General features: G+C 43.9%; 1 protein-coding gene across 4 annotated transcripts in view; it reads left to right on the top strand.

Moving 5' to 3' along the window:
• The window catches only part of PER3 (period circadian regulator 3), a 42,415-nt gene extending 24,596 nt beyond the window's left edge, over positions 1-17,819 (top strand). For 2 of the 4 annotated variants that reach the window (XM_069948647.1, XM_069948648.1), the window contains exons 12-22: positions 2,636-2,764; positions 3,910-4,036; positions 4,482-4,626; positions 4,896-5,023; positions 9,216-9,410; positions 10,665-10,922; positions 11,040-11,788; positions 12,926-13,118; positions 15,097-15,274; positions 15,991-16,141; positions 17,494-17,819. In XM_069948647.1, coding sequence (XP_069804748.1) covers positions 2,636-2,764; positions 3,910-4,036; positions 4,482-4,626; positions 4,896-5,023; positions 9,216-9,410; positions 10,665-10,922; positions 11,040-11,788; positions 12,926-13,118; positions 15,097-15,274; positions 15,991-16,141; positions 17,494-17,652 — 2,412 coding nt within the window. In that variant the 3' untranslated portion in view covers positions 17,653-17,819. The remainder of the gene's footprint in view (positions 1-2,635; positions 2,765-3,909; positions 4,037-4,481; positions 4,627-4,895; positions 5,024-9,215; positions 9,411-10,664; positions 10,923-11,039; positions 11,789-12,925; positions 13,119-15,096; positions 15,275-15,990; positions 16,142-17,493) is intronic. The other 2 variants (XM_069948649.1, XM_069948650.1) reach the window with 2 other exon arrangements.
• Positions 17,820-19,305: the final 1,486 nt, after the last annotated feature.

Here is a 19,305-nt window from a genome sequence, read left to right as displayed (position 1 = left end):
CTTTATTGTTTCTTTAAAAAAAAAATAGGCTTTTGATATGTTACTTAGAAGAGGTTTGGATGGGTCGGCGTCTCTGTGCTTAGACTCCCACAAGTGGGGGCAGTGGGGAGTGAAGTGTTCCACCGTGCGCTTCTCCCGGCTGTATCTTACGATCACTCTGACATTTAGTATTACTGTCTGACATGTCAGTGATTTAACATTGAGGTTGAATGTGACCCCCCAGAGGAAAAGGCTAAAAATCCCACTCTTGCCCACTGGGAAGATCCCAACTAGAGAGGACCTAATCGCCCATATAAGCAAAGTGCTTTGTTTTATCTCTGTTCCGCTCCCTGATGTTTTAATCCGGTTGTCGGGAAAAGCTGGATCCAGTCCTGGGATACTGGTCGATTCGTTCATCTCTAGTCCCAACCTTGCCCTCAGGCATTATTCTTACCTAAGGAGGCCTTCGTATGGGTGACCCCTGTATGGCTGCTTGTTCAGGTCCAGATCCATCCGTGACCCCCAGTGATCCCTGGGACAGGTGGGTCTAGGTGAGGTAACTGTGGGGGTTTGGTGGGCTCTTTGGCCCTGGTCAGTGTCCAGCATTTTATCATTTGGCAGGACATAGTTATTTCCCCTCCGCGTATTTATGGTGTTCGGGAGAGAAGAGATTATGTAAACTAGAAGAATACATGAGAGTAGACTGGGCCTCGGGGTCTATTTAGGCCGGGTAATCTTTTCTTTCCAGGCAGTCTCTGAAAGGTCCTCTATTGTTCCTTCCCTCCAGCGTCATTGTGCCAGGTAATTTGCCACCACAGGGAACAATGGCGTATTACATCACTGCCCCACGGCCTGGCGCCCTGCTCGCTGACCAATCTGTGTGCGGATGAGTCAGTGCCATCACATGGCTCTGTATAAGCGGCCTTCATCTGCGCTGACAACGCCGCTCGCCTTTTGTTTGGCTCCCGGTTCTTTTCTCTATAAGCGGCTTTGTCTTTTTGCATAGAACTTGACATGTGTCAAGCCACACAGGAGTCTATGAGAGATCCAGCAAAATAGATCACTTCTAGAAGATTCCAGGGCTTCCCAGTTAGGTTCTTTCTAAATGCAATTTTAGGATTAGTTAAAGTAAAGTTTCCTTTGTATTCCCGCTCATGATGGCACCAGAATGGGGGATGCCGCTTCTATAGCTAGTGTTCTCCTGTCCCTATAATATCAATTTATATCGGTGCGAGTCCTGGGTGCAGAGACCCCCCCTTATGACATGTCAGAGGTTTGTAGAAATAAGTATAGGGTTAAAGTGAATTACATTTAGAATAGTAAACCCATAGAGCGCTGCCGCATCCTCAGTAATAAGGTTTCTTTCCCGATAGTCGTCTTGTATACGCTTCAGCGTAGCCCCCGATCAATAGGGGCGGTGCTCTTAAAAAGAAAATGGCTTTCTAGTACTTCTAGATTGCAGGATCTCGCCCTCCACTTCAGAAAGATGAAAGCTTCCAAGTGGAGAGCGGCTCCTTACCGACAAGAAGAAGCTTTGGCCGCTCCGGGGATTGCTGGATGGACGCTACTCTCCTATATACATGTAGCTCTTAAAGGGACCACCATCTACTCTGCAGTTGCTGCCTTGTTGAATATAATCTTTTGTTCTCTGTTATCAGCCATTTCAGGTGGAGCTGACTGTAGTGCTAGGCATGATGCTGTATTAGCAATACATGGAGAGTAAAGGCCGGGTTAAGGAGTCCTTCCCCGCTCGCTGCCTGTGTATTACACACGCAGACAGTAAGCGGGGAAAAGCCTGGGGGGTTGCAGCCGGCCGTTACATGATCAGGATTTTTCAGTATGTTAAAAGACTATGATGAGCCGTCATCATGCATGTCACCTGATCGGGGTCTTATAACCTATGGTGTCCTATTATACCAGGCAATTATCGTCCGGAACAGACAGTAATCAGCTAAGTACAGCCGATAATCGCTTGGTGTAATAGGACCTTAAGGTGTGCTTTGTAGTCTGATGCAGAGATCCGTCCCCCAGGTGTATGTTTTGCATTTAAGTCTCAAATACTTTAAAAGTTTCCTTCTTAAAGGGGTACTTCAGCTAAATGTGTTTTTTTTTTTGTTTGTTTGTTTTTTTAAATCAACTGGTTTCAAAAAGTTATATAGATTTGTTGTTAACTTAAAAATCTCCAGTCTCCCAGGACTTATCATTTGCTGTATGTCCTGCAAAAAGTGGTGTATTCTCTCCAGTCTGACACAGTGCTCTCTGCTGCCACCTCTGTCCATGTCAGGAACTGTCCAGAGCAGTAGCTAATCACCATAGAAAACCTAATAAAAACGTTGAACCAGAAAACCTCTCCTGCTCCGGACAGTTCCTGACATGGACAGAGGTGGCAGCAGCGAGCACTACACCACTTCCTACAGGGCATACATCAACTGATAAGTACTGGAAGACTGGAGATTTTTAACTAGAAATAATCTACAAATCTAAATAACTTTCTGAAACCAGTTGATCTGAAATAATAAAAAATAAATAAAAATTTTTATTTGAGGACCCCCTGTTAAGTTGCCCATACAGGGTTATGTGCAGTTACTTTCTTATATATATAATTTACTCGGATGTGACCACATTGACCTTCTTGTCTCTATTGTGTATCATGCAGCCGGTTCACAACAACGGGTCCAGCGGCTACGGGAGCTTGGGAAGCAACGGCTCTTATGAGCATTACATAAGCATCGCCTCATCTAGTGATTCCAATGGAAATTGTGTAGATGAGACGCACAAAGAACCGGTACGTATTGTCAGCCATCACCTAGGTCTTCATACATATCTAGTGATGTGGTGTCCATGGGGTGTATAATGCATCCGTGCCTGTGGGACTTACACAATCCATTGATTGAACTATATAACTTTCATTAGAAGCAGTTCCGTCCTTAGTACTCCAAGCAGGGGGACAGTCATCCTTCAGACAGGTTGTTCCGACATTGTATTAAAGGGGTACTCCAGTGAAAAATCTTTTTAATTCAAATCTACTTGTACCAGAAAGTTATACAGATTTGTAATTTACTTCTATTTAAACATCTAGAGTCTTCCAGTACTTATCAGCTGCTAGATGTCCTGCAGGAAGTGGTTTATTCTTTCCAGTCTGACGCAGTGCTCTCTGCTGCCACCTCTGTCCATGTCTGGACCTGTCCAGAGCATGAGACTTTCTATGGGGATTTTCTGCTTCTCTGGACAGGTTCTGACATGGACAGAGGTGGCAGCAGAGATCACTGTGTCCCCCTTTGTGTATGCGCTGTCACGGCATATACATGTAACAGGGCCTCCTTTTTATTAACATCTGTTGATTTCGAGGAGTATCCTGTAATACAGCGTCATCTGTGCAGAGTCCCTTTAAAATCCCAAGGCCGTTGCAGACACGCTCTCCTTTCTCCGGTGTTTCATCTCCTGTAATAGAAGAAGACATTTAACTATGAGTCATGTGACCCTATTGACTTCGCTGGATATAAATACATCAGTACATTTTGTAAGGCCCTTGTGTAATTTTATAGATGTATAATATCAGTGTATGAGAGGTTAACCATGTCCTCACTCTACAGTGGATGTGGTGTATGGCGGCCATGCGGTCAGGCCCTGACACTACTATCTGTGGCCTGTACAGTCTATATCGCATACGCTGCCCTGACACTACTATCTGTGGCCTGTACAGTCTATATCACATACGCTGCCCTGACACTACTATCTGTGGCCAGTACAGTCTATATCACATACGCTGCCCTGACACTACTATCTGTAGCCTCTACACAGTCTATATCATATACGCTGCCCTGACACTACTATCTGTGGCCAGTACAGTCTATATCACTTACGCTGCCGTGCTGGAGAACTCTGGGACCATTTACTTTAAATGATTTGTGTTTTTCTGTAATTTGGCAGATGACTCTGAAGCAGGTGTGTACTGACATTAACCGCATCAAGAACATTGGGCAGCAGGTGTACATCGATACAAGGAGTAAGCCTCCACCCAAGAGACGGGAAGTGCTGGACAAAGAGGTTCAGAAAGGTGAGGACACCGGACAATATGGCTGCCGTCATCATGGATACTCATAGGAGGCCACCAGGACTAGTCCCATAAAGGAGACTCATCACCTGTCTACAGGATAGGTGGTGGGGGACTGAATGGCTCAGATCCAGGGTGACCTCCATCCTCATAATCTGTCGCTCTCCAGTCCCACCATCATGACAGCTGGTCCCCAAATCCACTTGGCTGGACAGAGCAGTGGTGGACATGCGGGCAGACGCTTTATTTACCTTCATCACTCCCATAGACTTGAATGGCATAGCAGCTGGCATTTCTGACCATCGTTCCATTGTCAGGTGGGCACAGGGCCCCTGTCCTTATGATTAGTGGTGAGGCTGCTGAACAGCTACCCTTATGGTGTTTGTAGGTAAACCCCTTTTAGGACTGACAGATAAAATTAGTAATAGTATTTTTTTTCTCTACATAGTCAAACCAAGTCAGAACACTTTCTTGAGACCAAATCAGGAGAATGTGATGGTGGACGGACATGCAGCGTCATCCTGCGACGCCTCCAGGAAAGGACAACACATCCCCTCCTACCAGCAGATCAATTGTGTGGACAGTATTATAAGGTATAGACTGGATTCTGCTCCAGGTGACAATATGGGATAAGTAATGTACACAGTGACCCCACCAGCAGAATAGTGAGTGAAGCTCTGGAGTTTAATACAGGATGTAACTCAGGATCAGTAATATAATGTATGTACACAGTGACCCCACCAGCAGAATAGTGAGCGCAGCTCTGGAGTATAGGAGAGAAAGTAATGTATTCACAATGATTTTTTTTTTACAATAATTTATACACTAACCCTTGCTATCCCTTCTTTATTCTCCTCTTCAGGTATCTGGAGAGCTACAACATCCCAGCTTTAAAGAGGAAGTGTGAGTCCTCCACCAACACCACCTCCTCCTCCTCTGAAGACGACAAGCAGGGCGTCCCCGGACAGAACGACCTGGAGACCTTGGAAGGTAAAGATCTTCTCAGTTTGGGGGATTTGAGCCGCTCCTGTCACTAGGAACACTAACCTTTTAATATTTAATATTATATGACTTCCGTAAAAGTTGCCAATAACATTCACACATATATATGTAAATGTTTCAGGAATCTATCAGAACAGAAGATAGAGAGTTGTGACTGTGGGGGAAGATATTTTCCTACACATAGCAGACTTCCTGTCCACTAAGGCCACGGACGGACCCTGTGGTCATCCTCTACCACCGCAGCCTGAAGCAGAGGAAAGCTCTACAATCCCTGAGCACAATGGGGAAGCGTGCCCGCTCTGTTCTGGACAATATTACATATATATCTATGTGAATGTTATTAAAGGGGTACAAGAGCAAACTGGTGTCCGAAAGTTATACAGATTTGTAAATTACTTCTATTTAAAAATCTCCCGTCTTCCAGTACTTATCAGTTGCTGTGTGTCCTGCAGGGAGTGGTGTATTCTCTCCAGTCTGACACAGTGCTCTCTACTGCCACCTCTGTCCATGTCAGGAACTGTCCAGAGCAGGAGAGGTTTTCTGTTGGGATTTGCTGCTGCTTTGGACAGTTCCTGACATGGACAGAGGTGGCAGCAGAGAGGACTGTGTCAGACTGGAGGGAATACACCACTTCCTGCAGAACATACAGCAGCTTATAAGTACTGGAAGATATTTTTAAATAGACGTAAATTACAAATACTATATAACATTCTGAAACCAGTTGATTTTTGCCGGAGTACCCCTTTTACAGCAGCTTTAAGGAACTCACCCTGGGGGTTAGCAGCTCTATAACACACACGCATAGCAATTTCTTAGGAACTTTTAGTCCAGTAACCAATGTACATTTCTCTGTAGAGGGTTTAGCATCACCTCCCCCTTTTAGTGGTCCTCTTCTGGATAGATGGACTTTTCTAGGTTGGTCATTGCTTCTGCATTGCGGCAATCACCCAGCTTTCCCATGGTGCTAAACAGTTAGGGCATACTGGGGATGGTTGTTTTGCAGCAGCTTTGAGAAGGTTGTCAGGGCCTCCTGGGAGTTGTAGTTTTGCCATGGCTTGGGGGAACCCCTGATGTAGAGATACATTCCTGCTCCCATATCGCTGTATATCTGACCTGTAGCAAAGCTGAGTGACAATGTGTATGGCTGCTAGTTCAGCTGTCACCCAGCTCTTCTCATCTGTGTTACAGGAACCTTCCTGTATTGCCACGTATCTAAAGGGGGGGGGGTACAATGTCTCCGCACTGATAGCCGTAGTAGTTGCACAATTGAATTTAGAGCATGGTCGAGACCATATAATATTTACCTTTTTTTTTCCTGAGTGGTAGTGGGGGCGTTTTTTGCTCATTAGTTTATTGCCAGCATCAGGAATGCCCGCACAGTTTTCCAGTTTTTTAGTTACTTTTTTTACATAATGTTTTTATCACTTAGGATGAAGTTACCTAATCTGTGTGTCTTTTTATAATGCCAAATAAATGTGGATCTGTAATGTTATCATTGTTACTCCCTTATTCTACCTCCATGTTATGTCTATGGAGCTGTCGGTGGGGGATACTAGTGTTCTATTAAAGAATAGGTCACTCACAAAAAAAATTCTTTCAAATCAACTGGTGCCAGAAAGTGGCACTTTATTTCTGACACCAGCTGATTTGAAATACATTTTTTTGTGAACTACCCCTTTTTAAGAGGGTTTTTTTTTTTTTTTTTTTTGCATGAATGCATTTTATATTTTTGCTTCGTAATTTATTTTTTCCATTATAGATCTTTTTTTATTTTTATTTTTTATAAATTTTGTTTAGTTTCTCTGCATGTTCTCCATATATTATAGTTTAGTGAAACCTCTCGGTCTCCAGCCCTTCTCTATCCTCTCCTGGAATTTCTTCTAGTCTAATTCATGTGAAGCTGAGGAGTGATGAGGGTTGGAGACTGTATATGTGAAAATAAGGAGGCTGCTGAAGAGAAACAGGTAAATTTATAATAAAGATCTATGGAGAAACTGTTTCTTGTACTAAAACCAACACAAAGCGAGAATTTAAAAAAAGTACACTGGCTACACTGCTGCTTTGGGCACATTGAGCCTTATTGGACTGGTGGCTATTGCTGCTGCAGATACAAGTCACCTTCAAGTAACTTCCAGTTACTAACAATCCCTATAAAGCAGCGTGCCTAAAACAAGAGGCGAAAGCCGGGTTCACACTGCATTTTTGCAGTCTGTTAAACATATACGTTGGATGAAAAAATGGATGTAATTGTGTGCAATCCATTGACTTTCATTATTAAAAAAAGCATCAAAACTGATTTTTTTTTTTTTAAAAACGTGGTTGACCACATTTTTGTGTACGTTAGTAGTAACCATTTTAAAAACAGATACGTTAAATGGATAGGAAAAACGCAGCGTGAGCCCCACCATTCTACACAAAGCGAATAAAATGTGAGCCCCTCTTTGACTAAAAGCGAAACCATAACTGTGTATCTATGTATAGTAATAAGAAGGAATTGTTACATGTTTGTGGGGGATAGAACATCATGACAACCCTTCCTGGCAGCATATCACGGAGTGGTTGTCATCTTGTTGTCCTGTCCTGGGTGGCTGCACGCCGCTATGTTTTCCACTGTTTCCTGTTTTGCCTTTCTGATTTTTTTTTTTTTGTGGGGGAGGGGGGTTCATTCACACCAAGTGTAAGGAGATGGTACACTAAGATCACCAACATCTGCATTGTTTTTCCTGAACGTTTTATCACTGTGCCGAAGCCAATCCATTAATATGGCCATTTCAACTGGACCCCGACCACCAAGCATTATGCTCATACATGTGACCAGTCCGTCTGCGATCACCGCTGGGAAATGATGGGCAAGAAACTATTGGAAAAGCTCAGTTCACCTAATAATCTGGAATTCCTGGTAATCCGACATCAGGCATGTCTGATTACTGGATGTGCTGGATTGCCAGGAAATCTTTTGAGAACTCCGATATGGGGTTTCCAATGTGTGAAGCAGAACATCCATAGGGGGAGCCACTGTGCTCATAAAGAGGGTCTGTCTGATCTCCTGACATCTTTTCTTACAGCTCATCCTCTCTTATTGACAGCTGGGCATTGCCATTCCCAAATGGGCGTGTCCCTACAAAGTCTGCCACTGACAGATTTGATTGGACAGTGTAATGGTGCGTTTACACAGACAGATTTATCTGACAGATCTTTGAAGCCAAAGCCAGGAACAGACTATATACCGGGATCAGGTCATAAAGGAAAGACTGAGATATCCCGTTTTTAAATCCATTCCTGGCTTTGTCTTCAAAGATCTGTCAGATAAATCTGTCTGTGTAAACGCACCATTAGAACACGCCCTCAACTGGTAACACCCAGTAGTCAATTTTATTGATAAATTTGTAGTTGTATGGAAGGCCGGGGTGACAGATCCTCTTTCTGCATCAGGCTAAACTCACTGGTGACTTCAGTCTCTCCCTATGGAAAAGAAAGTTGCAAAAAAAAAAAAAAGTTCCAACATTGTAGATTTTTCTTTATTTAAAATTTTTATTGCAATGCTTTCAAGGTTCATTACTCTCGGTAATACTGTGAAATGCTGGTGTCCAATGCTTTGGAGGGTTTGTGTGTGTTTAGTACAAAGCACCATTGCTATCTGTTCCCGCCACTCCTTTCACTCTTAAAGGGAAAACGCCTCTATTTAATTGGCAGGTGTCATGTTATAGAGCTGAAAGAGCTGAGCAGATTGATATTATAGTCTTGTGGGAAAAAAATTAGTATAACTTGTATTTTATTCATTTTAAGGGCTGCTTGTTCTGTGGGTGGAGTCACTTAATGATTGACAGCCTTCCCCTGTCATTCAGTGATAAGGACGGCCTACTGGATTCCTATACTGAGAATAAGCAGTAATTAAAATAGAAGTTATATTGAATGTTTTCCCCATAAACTATAAATCAATCTGCTCAGCTCCTCCGGTACTATAACATGCTGCCTGCAGACCAATCACATTGCTGTTTCAGTGCGACAGGTTCCCCCTAGTGGTGGTGATAGGTAGCAAAATAAAATTTACAAAAAAAGAACAAAGGATGGTGCTTGGTACTAAAGGCTTGAAGCAGGATCCCAACTGGGGAAAAAAAATCTGGATATTTCAAGAATAAAAAACTCAAGTGTCCTCGACTTTGTCTTGTATCGTTGCAAGATGTTCCAGCACCAATCTCCACGAGTCAATTGTCAGCGGAATCGATGGTCACTACCGATGCTCAGACAACGGCCGCTGTGGTGGGAGCTCCGCTGACCGACCTTACCCTGTCCATCAAGGCAATGAGTGTGGTTTCAGTCACCAGCCAGTGTAGCTACAGCAGTACCATTGTGCATGTTCCTCAGCCTGAGTCAGGTATCTATATGGTGGAGGGGAGGGGGAGGGTCAAAATGTTTTTCTTTTTTTTTTCTGCAGCTTTATACTGTGTGAGATATATGCTTTATTGCATCTGACTCTTTTAGTTTGTGCTCAAAGAACAAGCCACACTCACTTGCTCCATAAGATTAAGGAAAGACTCTGGGATGGGGAACCTGCGGCCCCCCCAGCTGTTGCAGAACTACAGTCCCCATCATTGGCTGTCCGGGCTTGATGGGACTATGTAGTGGTACAGCTGGGGGCTGGAGGTTCCCTATCCTGGCTCTAGGTAAAGCTTGAGTTTCAGCACAAGCAAAGCAAAGGATTTTCACGTCCATAAATGCATCCAATCCCTCAAACATATTGGATGCCGATTATCCCAAGAACCATGGCTACCATTCCCCAAAAGCAGAGTCCCACATGTCCACGTGGTTGCAGCTTCATTGAAGTCAATGGGACAGGTGCGGCACTGCTTTTAGAAGCAAGCAGACATTTTTTTTTTTCTAATTTTGGACAACCCCTAAAACAGGAATCTGTGATCTCGACCCCACTGGGCAGCTGAATCCACCGTTTTGTACATCATTTTTATACCCTCAAAAACTTCGTCTGTATGGATTTTTTGATTATAATGAAGAAAGATAAAAAAAAAAGTTTTCTCTACAAGCCCATAGCATTGAATTAAAATTATTTTTGGAGAATTGTTTAACATTTTGTTTTCAGTCAGAAAACATGTTTTATTTTTTTTCCTTTGATGGAGGACCTGACTCTAACGTCGGGTAGCCTAGACTTGGCTAGATCCCCAAAACGGAAGCTGAATCCACCTGGAAATTCTCAGCAGAAATCTTAGGGACGCTGCATAATTGTAACCCTGAAAAACTGTCCCCACTCCATCACGTATTGGTAGAGAAACCAGATTTTCTTTCTTTTTTTTTTTTTTTTTTTTTTTTTTTTGGTCACATATTTCCACCATTATACGATGCATAGTGCGTTTTGTTAGGGGTTCATGCCAAACACCTCAGCAAAGTATCCTGAAAACTAAGACAAGAATCGTTTTAGTTTGTTTTACCTTTTTATGCCTCTTTTGATTTTTCTCTTCTTTTTTGCTGTCACTCCCATTTCTGTTGGTTTTGTTCGTCTGCTCAGGTGTGCAACTGCCTAGGTGTAGCCCATCATTGGGGGTGTAGTGTGTTTTTTTTTTTTTTTAATAGAAGCCTTGTCCGACTACCTATAACCTTTGTGCTTCTTCCTCTTCAGAAGTTACCGCCATAGAAGATGCTACAGGTGGCAGTGAACAGATTGATATGAGATCTTCTCAAGCCGCAGGGTCCAGTGTAGCCCCGGAGGAGTTTAAGCAGGTGGGATTAACCAAGGAGGTTCTATCCGCCCATACGCAGAAGGAGGAGCAGAACTATGTGGACCGATTCCGTCAGAGGATCCTGCAGTCTCCGTACAGTAGCTACCTGCAGCAGGACAGCCGGAGCAAAGCCTGCTCCCATGAACAAGGTATACCAGGTAGATGTCACCGCTTCTTATCCTCTACTCTCTCGAGACCCAACATCGTTGTTTCCTTAGACTCCTAACAAAAAAAACGAAGGGGAAGTTACCCTGTGGTGCTTTTGTTTTTACCAGGTGAACATTCGTCTCAGCAAACTTCTCCGGCAGCCTGGAAAAAAGGTAAAAAACAGGGCAAGCACAAGAGGCAGAAACCTATGGAATCATCAGACAGTAATGGATCTCATCCCAATCTACCACCGCGACCGAGAAGGCCTGGACCTCTGCCACAGTCTTGGCCACCGTCTGAAGTCTCACACCCAAGTCCTTCAAACATGGCCTTCCCAGCGCCAATGATGATCCCAATGCAGCCGGCATATTCCATGCCAGGGTTCCAGCTCCCACACATGGGCACCACCGTAGCTGGAGATTGTACCAATTCGTCAGTGGCTCCCGAGTCTATACCACAGTCGAACATGTCCTACAACATGCAGCCGTTCCCAGCGTTCCCATCCCCGTACATGGGCACGTTCATGGCAGTGTTCCTCCCTAATTATAATATGTACCCGCCTATCAACCAGCAGATACCTCAGCCATTCTTTCCCACCCAATACCCCTGTCCACCTTCTTATCCATACACTGGAATGCCAGCCGCTGCCCAGACTGTGCCATCACAGATTCCCACCGACTTTGTGGACCCGACATCTCGAGCATCTTCTCCCATGTCGGCCGAGGAGCAGCAGGACGTTCAGAGTGATGATCCGCGGCTTTTTAGTAACTCTAGAAGCAGTTCTCCGTTACAGCTGGTGCTTCTCCAAGAAGAGATGCCAAAACCGGCAGAACCTCCCGAAGGAACCACTGCCGAAAACCAAGTGGATATTAAATGTGTAAGTTCTGTTCTAAGTTTTGGAAACTATCGGACTATAGATGACACAATGTTTTGGGCTCGCAAGATAGAAAATATACCCATATAAGTGTAATTAGGGGTTATAGTGGTTACATTCCTGTATATAGGGAGGAGGAGTATAATAGTTATATTCCTGTATATAGGAGCAGTATTATAGTAGTTATATTCCTGTATATAGGGGGCAGGGGGCAGTATTATAGTAGTTATATTCCTGTATATAGGGGCAGTATTATAGTAGTTATATTCCTGTATATAGGGAACAGTATTATAGTAGTTATATTCCTGTATATAGGGGGCAGTATTATAGTAGTTATATTCCTATATATAGGAGCAGTATTATAGTAGTTATATCCCTGTATGTAGGGGGCAGTATTATAGTAGTTATATTCCTGTATATAGGAGCAGTATTATAGTAGTTATATCCCTGTATATAGGAGCAGTATTATAGTAGTTATATTCCTGTATATAGGGGGCAGTATTATAGTAGTTATATTCCTGTATATAGGAGCAGTAGTATAGTAGTTATATTCCTGTATATAGGGGGCAGTATTATAGTAGTTATATTCCTGTATATAGAAGCAGTTTTATAGTAGTTATATATAACTGAGGAAGAAATTCTGAGTTTGCACCAGAGTCCGATAACATATAATGTATGCCCACGAGCTAGGATATGCAAGGTGAGGATAATTAGGCTACGGTATGCAGCATAGGGGTGCAAAAAGCCACGTAGAGGTACAAGGATAATCCAAAAACGGAGATAAAGAAGCTTGCACTCACCAAGCTTCTTTATCTCCGTTTTTGGTTTATAGTAGTTATATTCTTGTATATAGGAGCAGTATTCACACATCGTAAGAGACTGGCCGGGTCACGGAACGGCCGTTCTCTGAAAAGATCATCCCGGACGGTACTGCAGTACCGGCCAGATGATCTTTGCAGCCGCAGAGTTCTGATGCGGGCGCATCCGTGTGCGCCGGCATCAGAACTCCCCATTACACACTATGGAGCGTACGGCCGCAGTAGTTCTACTCCTGTATATAGGGGCTGTTATTTGTGAAGCATATGATCCTTATTTTGCGGCTAGTAACAGCCGTCGTTCTCATAGTGTTTATTCTTCCAGGCGGACACAGCAGAGGACAGCGGGAACAATGACAGCCATTCGGCATCTAGTGAACTCTTCGACCTCTTACTACAGGAGGATTCCCAGTCTGGCACTGGGTCGGCTGCTTCAGGAAGCGGATCTGCTAACTCAAGCTCCTTAGGATCTGGGTCCAACGGTTCTACCTCAAACGGGACCTCCGGAAGCGGCATAGGTATGAAGTGACTGGGAGTTTTGTCGGTCACCTTAATAAGTAGTGTGTTATTGTAAGTATCCATTATCCTAGTCTGACAGTGCTCAAACAATGGACCGAACAGCACAATATGTCTTGTTTCGCTTTGAACTGTATACCAGACTGTTTGGTATTGGTGCACGTACGTTGTAGGTGGTGGCAGGGCTGGACAGATCACCTTAGTTACAATCACCATATATATATATATGGGTAAGTAACCCGACACTGCTTCTTGTGTCTGTCAACAATAGTCTATGAGTAAATCATTTCTCATTTCACTATTAAAAGTTTAAAATTTCACTTTATTTATTTTTCTTTATTTTTAAGCATTGTTTGGGTATTTAACTAAAGACAATGTCTCTGATATGTTTTACAGGTAACATATGTGTGCTTTCCTCCACTTTCTCTTGCCCAGAGTGACCCTGACATGTTATGTGTCTTTTGTTTGGTTTGTATTCACTTATAAGGGGTAATATCCACAGACACTGGTAGGGAAAGTACAGAGCGGGTGTAGCCAGTCTACGGCAATGGCGCTGAGGTTGGTCGGTCCGCAGGAGGTCACTCTATACCATGTAGCCGGCTGGTTGCATTGTTTGGAGTCTCTTCTTATGATATAGAACTAAGCGGCCGTGCACCACTTGTGCCTGGTGACCACCTAAAGCGTTGTAATAATAATACTACATTCTATAATGCTACAATATGTGTGTTTCAGTAACTTCGCCAAAAGAGTAGTTTCACTTTTGAGCATCCGTCTGCATAATGTTGAGATGCTCTGCAAAATACCTTGTTCTCACTTCGTATCACGCTGCATGTTCCAGTCACACCCAGAGGCACGGACGGTTCCCTGCTGTATTGCATTTGTAGAGATGCGGCTTTCGGAGATAAAACTAAAACTTCCCAGAATGCAGAATACATCATTGGTGTATATAAGTGTAGGCTGTGCAGTTGCTCTGAGGGGAGATGGAGGTAAGCCGTAGTTAAATGGGGGTTGAAACCGCATAGACACCCCAATATTTTCATGTGAGCATGGGGTAAACACCCCAAGTGTTATACTGCTGCTGTCTAGGTATAAGAGGCACCAGGAGGACTGAGCTGCCTATAGGAGAAGGGCCCTTTAGCAGAATCCAGATATTGCCTTTCTCCTGTGTGTAAGCTCATGGGTGGGTCATTTGACAAGCAGAACTCTGAGTGCAGCTCTGGATGTGACCAGACTACAAGACATAGTGTGATCGAGTAAGTAAGTGTTTGCGGAGTTACTCAACGTTATCCGTAGATGTTACACGGTATCAAAAGTGCAGCTACACTTTATGTGATTGGAAACAGGACATATTAAAGGGACTCTCCACTAAAATGTTCTCCCTAATGTTCTGTATGTGGTAGAGGGATATCGCTCACTCTTCTTACTATTCATCCTATTATTACTATTATTGGGAACCTGCACAATTCCATCTTAAGGAACAGCGACTTCCTAATAGCCAATCTACTCATTGATCCGTTATGTGAGCCCACCACCACCGCCATACACATGGCCTTATGGGAGAACGCTCTTTTAGTGTAGAGCCCCTTTATTTGTGCCTGTCCATTGTCGAGAGCGCAGACCAGGGAGCTCAGACTGCAAACAGAGCTTGAAATGGGGACTGCCGATGCCGCGCCGAGCCCGCACGGTGATGACACGTCTGAATTTACTCGATCCGCCATGTACACTCTGCATCGGAATCGACAGCCCCCATTTCAAACCCTCTTTATTGCTTTCAGATGATCAGAGTGCACACAATGAAGCCGCACTGGCCTATCAATAGGTAGACTGCCAATTGGTGACACTCTGAGCATTGTTCTCATCTGAAGCTCTAGACCTGGATAATGGTGAGCTGTGTAACCTGTATGCATGAGCGCAAGAGACCTTCACACTTGCTGTGCCACACGCTTGACTCTTTGCTTTTTCTCTATTGACGCCTTAAAGGAAGTAGTAACAGCAGCAAGTACTTTGCTAGCAAGTCCTCTGACACCTCCAAGAAGGGGCATAAACGTCAGGAGGTGGTGGAATCCGATTCTTTTCCCAAAGCTGCGGGAGACTCTATATGGGCGATGATAGAGCGTACGCCTACCCCCATCATGATGACCTATCAGGTGCCTGAGAGGTAAGCAATGCATCCGGCTCCACTCACATTAATTCTGTCTATTAATAGGGGTCTGTAATAAAAGGGCAAGATCCTTGAAGGGCCGCAGCTTCTTATACATCACATCCCAGTGCTGACCCTCCCAGGATGATAAGATTTACTGATGGCTCTCGTGATAGTATGAGGGTATAGCGGCTTCCATAGAGGGGAGGATCCATAGGGGACAGTATACACTCCAATCTTTATTAAACATCCCAGCGTCGCCTCCTGATAATGACCATGACCGTTACTGATGGCTCTCGTGATAGTCTGGGGATATGGTGAAGAATAGCGGCTTCCATAGTAGAGCTTTGCAGGGGACGATACATAGACCGTTCCATCGTCTGTGTGGGGAAGCAGAATTTGGACTGGTTGTATAATAGAAGGTTACACCTGTCCTAGTTGATCTTTGTCCTAGTATAACTCATTTCCTCGTGCCTCTCGAGGGGACGATTGTGCTATCGGGGGTTTATTGCATATTGACTTTGTAATTTGTAATATGTTAGCCATCTCTTCCATGGGGTCACCCACTTGAAGAGCAATTCCACCCTTTTCTGAAATTGGCTTGTGTTAGTTACGTAGTTAGAGAAGGCCGCCTCCTCTGTTCAGAACGACCGATTCACTTTCATTGCCTCCTGGTGCTGAGACCTGTCCACGCTTAGTATATTATTTCTGGACTCTCGTCTTTCCTTTTGCAGGGATAAGGAGACCTTGTTAAAAGAGGATCTGGAGAAGCTGGCCGCCATGCGGAACAAGCAGCCCTGGTTCACAGAAGAGCAGAAGGAGGAGCTGGCAGAGGTGCACTCGTGGATCCGGACCCGCACAATCCCGCAGGAGATAGACACTCAAGTACGGCGCACAGTTGTCATTCTCTATGGGCTGACTGTAACACATAATAATGGGGACAATTGCTTTTATATCAGCCATATTGTTTGTCAGCCAGCTCTCTCAACAGTTAAAGGGGTTCTCCAGGCTTAGAAAAACTTGGCCTCTTGTCCTCACTTTGGGTGTGGGGGGTTCTGCAGCTCAGCTCCATTTAAGTGAAAATAGAGCTGCATTGCAGTATGAGGACAGGGATGGCTCTGTTTTTGAAAGAAAGTAGCTGTGCTTTTTCTAATCCTTGATAATCCCTTTAACAAAGTTGCTTTTTTTCCAAAAACAGCCCCACACCTGTTCATAGGTTATTTCTGGTATTGCAGCTCAGCTCCACTAAAGTTAAGAGGGCTGAGCTGCCTCAACCTGTGTGGCTGTTTCTGGAAAACAGGTTTTTTTTCCCCCCTGTAATGTTCCTCCTAAAGCGGTTATCAAGGATTTTAAAAAATCATGTTTGCTTTTATCTAAAAACAGCACCACATTCCTACTCAGTTTGATTTACTTCGCGGCAATACCGCACCCATTCTGTGCACCAGGGGTGGCGCTGTTTTCGGGAATACACATAATTGCCCTTTCTAATCCTGAACAACCCCTTTAGGGTATAAACCCACACACCGTATATGCAGCAGATATGCAACAAATACGCAGCAGATTTGTTGGTACAGATTTGATGCTGTGTTCAGTTATTTAGATCTAATCTGCTGCGATTTTGCTGCGAGTTTGCTGCGTATCGCAGCAGTAAATACGCTGCATATACGGTGTGTGGGTTTATACCCTTAAAGCAGTTGTTCACCTTTTTTTTTTTTTTTTTTTTTTCACGGCAAGTGCCAGAGAGTTGTAATTCTATTAAAAGTGTCAAGTCTTCCAGTACCTATCAGCTGCTATATGCCCCGCAGGAAGTGGTGTATTCTCTCCAGTCTGGCACACTGCTTTCTGCTGCCACCTCTGTCCATGTCAGGAACTGTCCAGAGCAACAGCAAATCCACATAGAAAACCTCTCCTGCTCTGGACAGTTCCTGACACAGGCAGAGGTGGCAGCAGAGAGCACGGTGTCACACTGGAGAGAATACACAACTTCCTACAGGACATACAGCAGCTGATAAGTACTTGAAGACTGGAGATTTTTTTAATAGAAGTAAATTACAAATCTCTGTCGCTTTCTGGCACCAGTTGATTTAAGAGATTTTTTTTTTTTCTGTGAACCACCCCTTTAACGTTAAGTTAACTCTGCAGTCACCAGCTTGTGGTGAGACTTGTAAGTTTCTGTGCATGTAAGTTTCTGTGCATGTAGGTTCTGCCATCTGATGCCCGCTTCTTGATGCCCACAGGGATGCGTCACATGTTTAAAGAGCGCCCCCACAAATAGTAATGAGGAGAAGGCAAAAGACGCCACCAAAGCTACAGAACAATCGACAACGACGCAACAAACTCCGTGCCTGAACAGTCTCTGCGACCGGGGAGAAAACACAACAAACTCCGAGACTTGACACTTTATTTAATTTTTTTTTTGTACATAAAGTTTTTATTTTCTATATAAAAGGTTTTATTTAAATCCGTTCAATGTCGCACAAAGGAAGAGAAAGCTTCACGCTCCTTCATGAGTCCTTACAGCCCGGGAAAGAAGCCGACCGTTTTCCCATTTCGTTACCAACCTCCCCCGTGCCAAGACTCTCGCACTGTCCACTCGGCAGACAGATGATCTGTGGTCACAGCCGCGGAGCCGCACCGTTTTATTCTGGGGAATCCATCCTGAATGTCTGTGAACATTATTATTTTTTTTTTTTCTGGAGATGGAGGTGGTCTCCTCGTGCACTCGTCCTGTCTGTAAATATCACCGTCATTAAACTCGTACTAGAGGGAGTGAGTGGTTTCAAGACGTTTCGTTTCCCTTTCTATTTGTAAATTTCTATATTGATAAAAACGAACTTTGAGGATTACGCTTGTCCAACTTTGTGTTTCTTGCGTTCATGTGGTGGCGGACTGCAGAATCTTGGGGTTTGGGGGGGGGGGGGGGGGGGGGGAGATCGGTGCACTGACAGCTACAGGACTGCCCCCAGGGCACCGAAGATATATATATATATAAGATATATATATATATATAAGTATCACTAATGGTTCAGCAGGCCCTCTAAACTATATGGCCGCACTTAATTGGAACCTACTAGTATGTTACATCCAGCTGACCACCTGCTAGGTTCACTTTAACCTTAAGAGCTATATTTATAATTCTGCAGGCATCAGAGCTGAAATCTCCCAACATTCTCTGCTTGTTTAATGCATGTAAACAGTGACCACACCAGCAGAATAGTGAGTGCAGCTCTGGAGTATAATACAGGATGTAACTCAGGATCAGTAATGTAATGTATATACACAGTGACCCCACCAGCAGAATAATGTGTGCAGCTCTGGAGGATAATACAGGATGTAACTCAGGATCAGTAATGTAATGTATGTACACAGTGACCCCACCAGCAGAATAGTGAGTGCAGCTCTGGAGGATAATACAGGATGTAACTCAGGATCAGTAATGTAATGTATGTACACAGTGACCCCACCAGCAGAATAGTGAGTGCAGCTCTGGAGTATAATTCAGGATGTAACTTGAGATGATTTGTACTTGCAGGCCGAACAGTTGAGAGAGACTCCTTATTCGACATATAGGGTTACATTGTTGAATTCTTTTCCTTTAGATAATAGAGGAGAGGGTATCTGGCCTCAGACATATCAGGAAAGACGTAAGGATGTGAATCTGTAAAGTCTGAAGAAATGAAGGTAAAGGGGGGACATGATGGAAACCTTTATATATGTTAAAAGACTAAATACAGTTCAGGTGGGAAGTCTTTTGGGTAAAAAACTGAACTCAAGAAGAAGAGGAGACGGTGAGAGGTTAGTTGGGGGGGGGAAGATCAGAAGCAATGTGAGAAAATATTACTTTACTGAAAGAGTAGTAGATGCTTGGAAGAAACTTCCAGCAGAAGTGGTTGGTAAATCTATAATAACAGAATGTAAGCTGCCTGGTATATACATCTATCTCTCCTAAGGTAATAAGAAGGGAAATACTTATAGAGCCGACTAGATGGAGCAGGGGGGCTTTATCTACCGACAATCTTCTATGTTTCTATGAGAGATTTAAAAAAAAT

Source organism: Dendropsophus ebraccatus, chromosome 12, assembly GCF_027789765.1.
Source record: "Dendropsophus ebraccatus isolate aDenEbr1 chromosome 12, aDenEbr1.pat, whole genome shotgun sequence".
Taxonomy (NCBI): Eukaryota; Metazoa; Chordata; class Amphibia; order Anura; family Hylidae; genus Dendropsophus; species Dendropsophus ebraccatus.
This window is presented reverse-complemented; position numbering and strand designations above follow the sequence as displayed.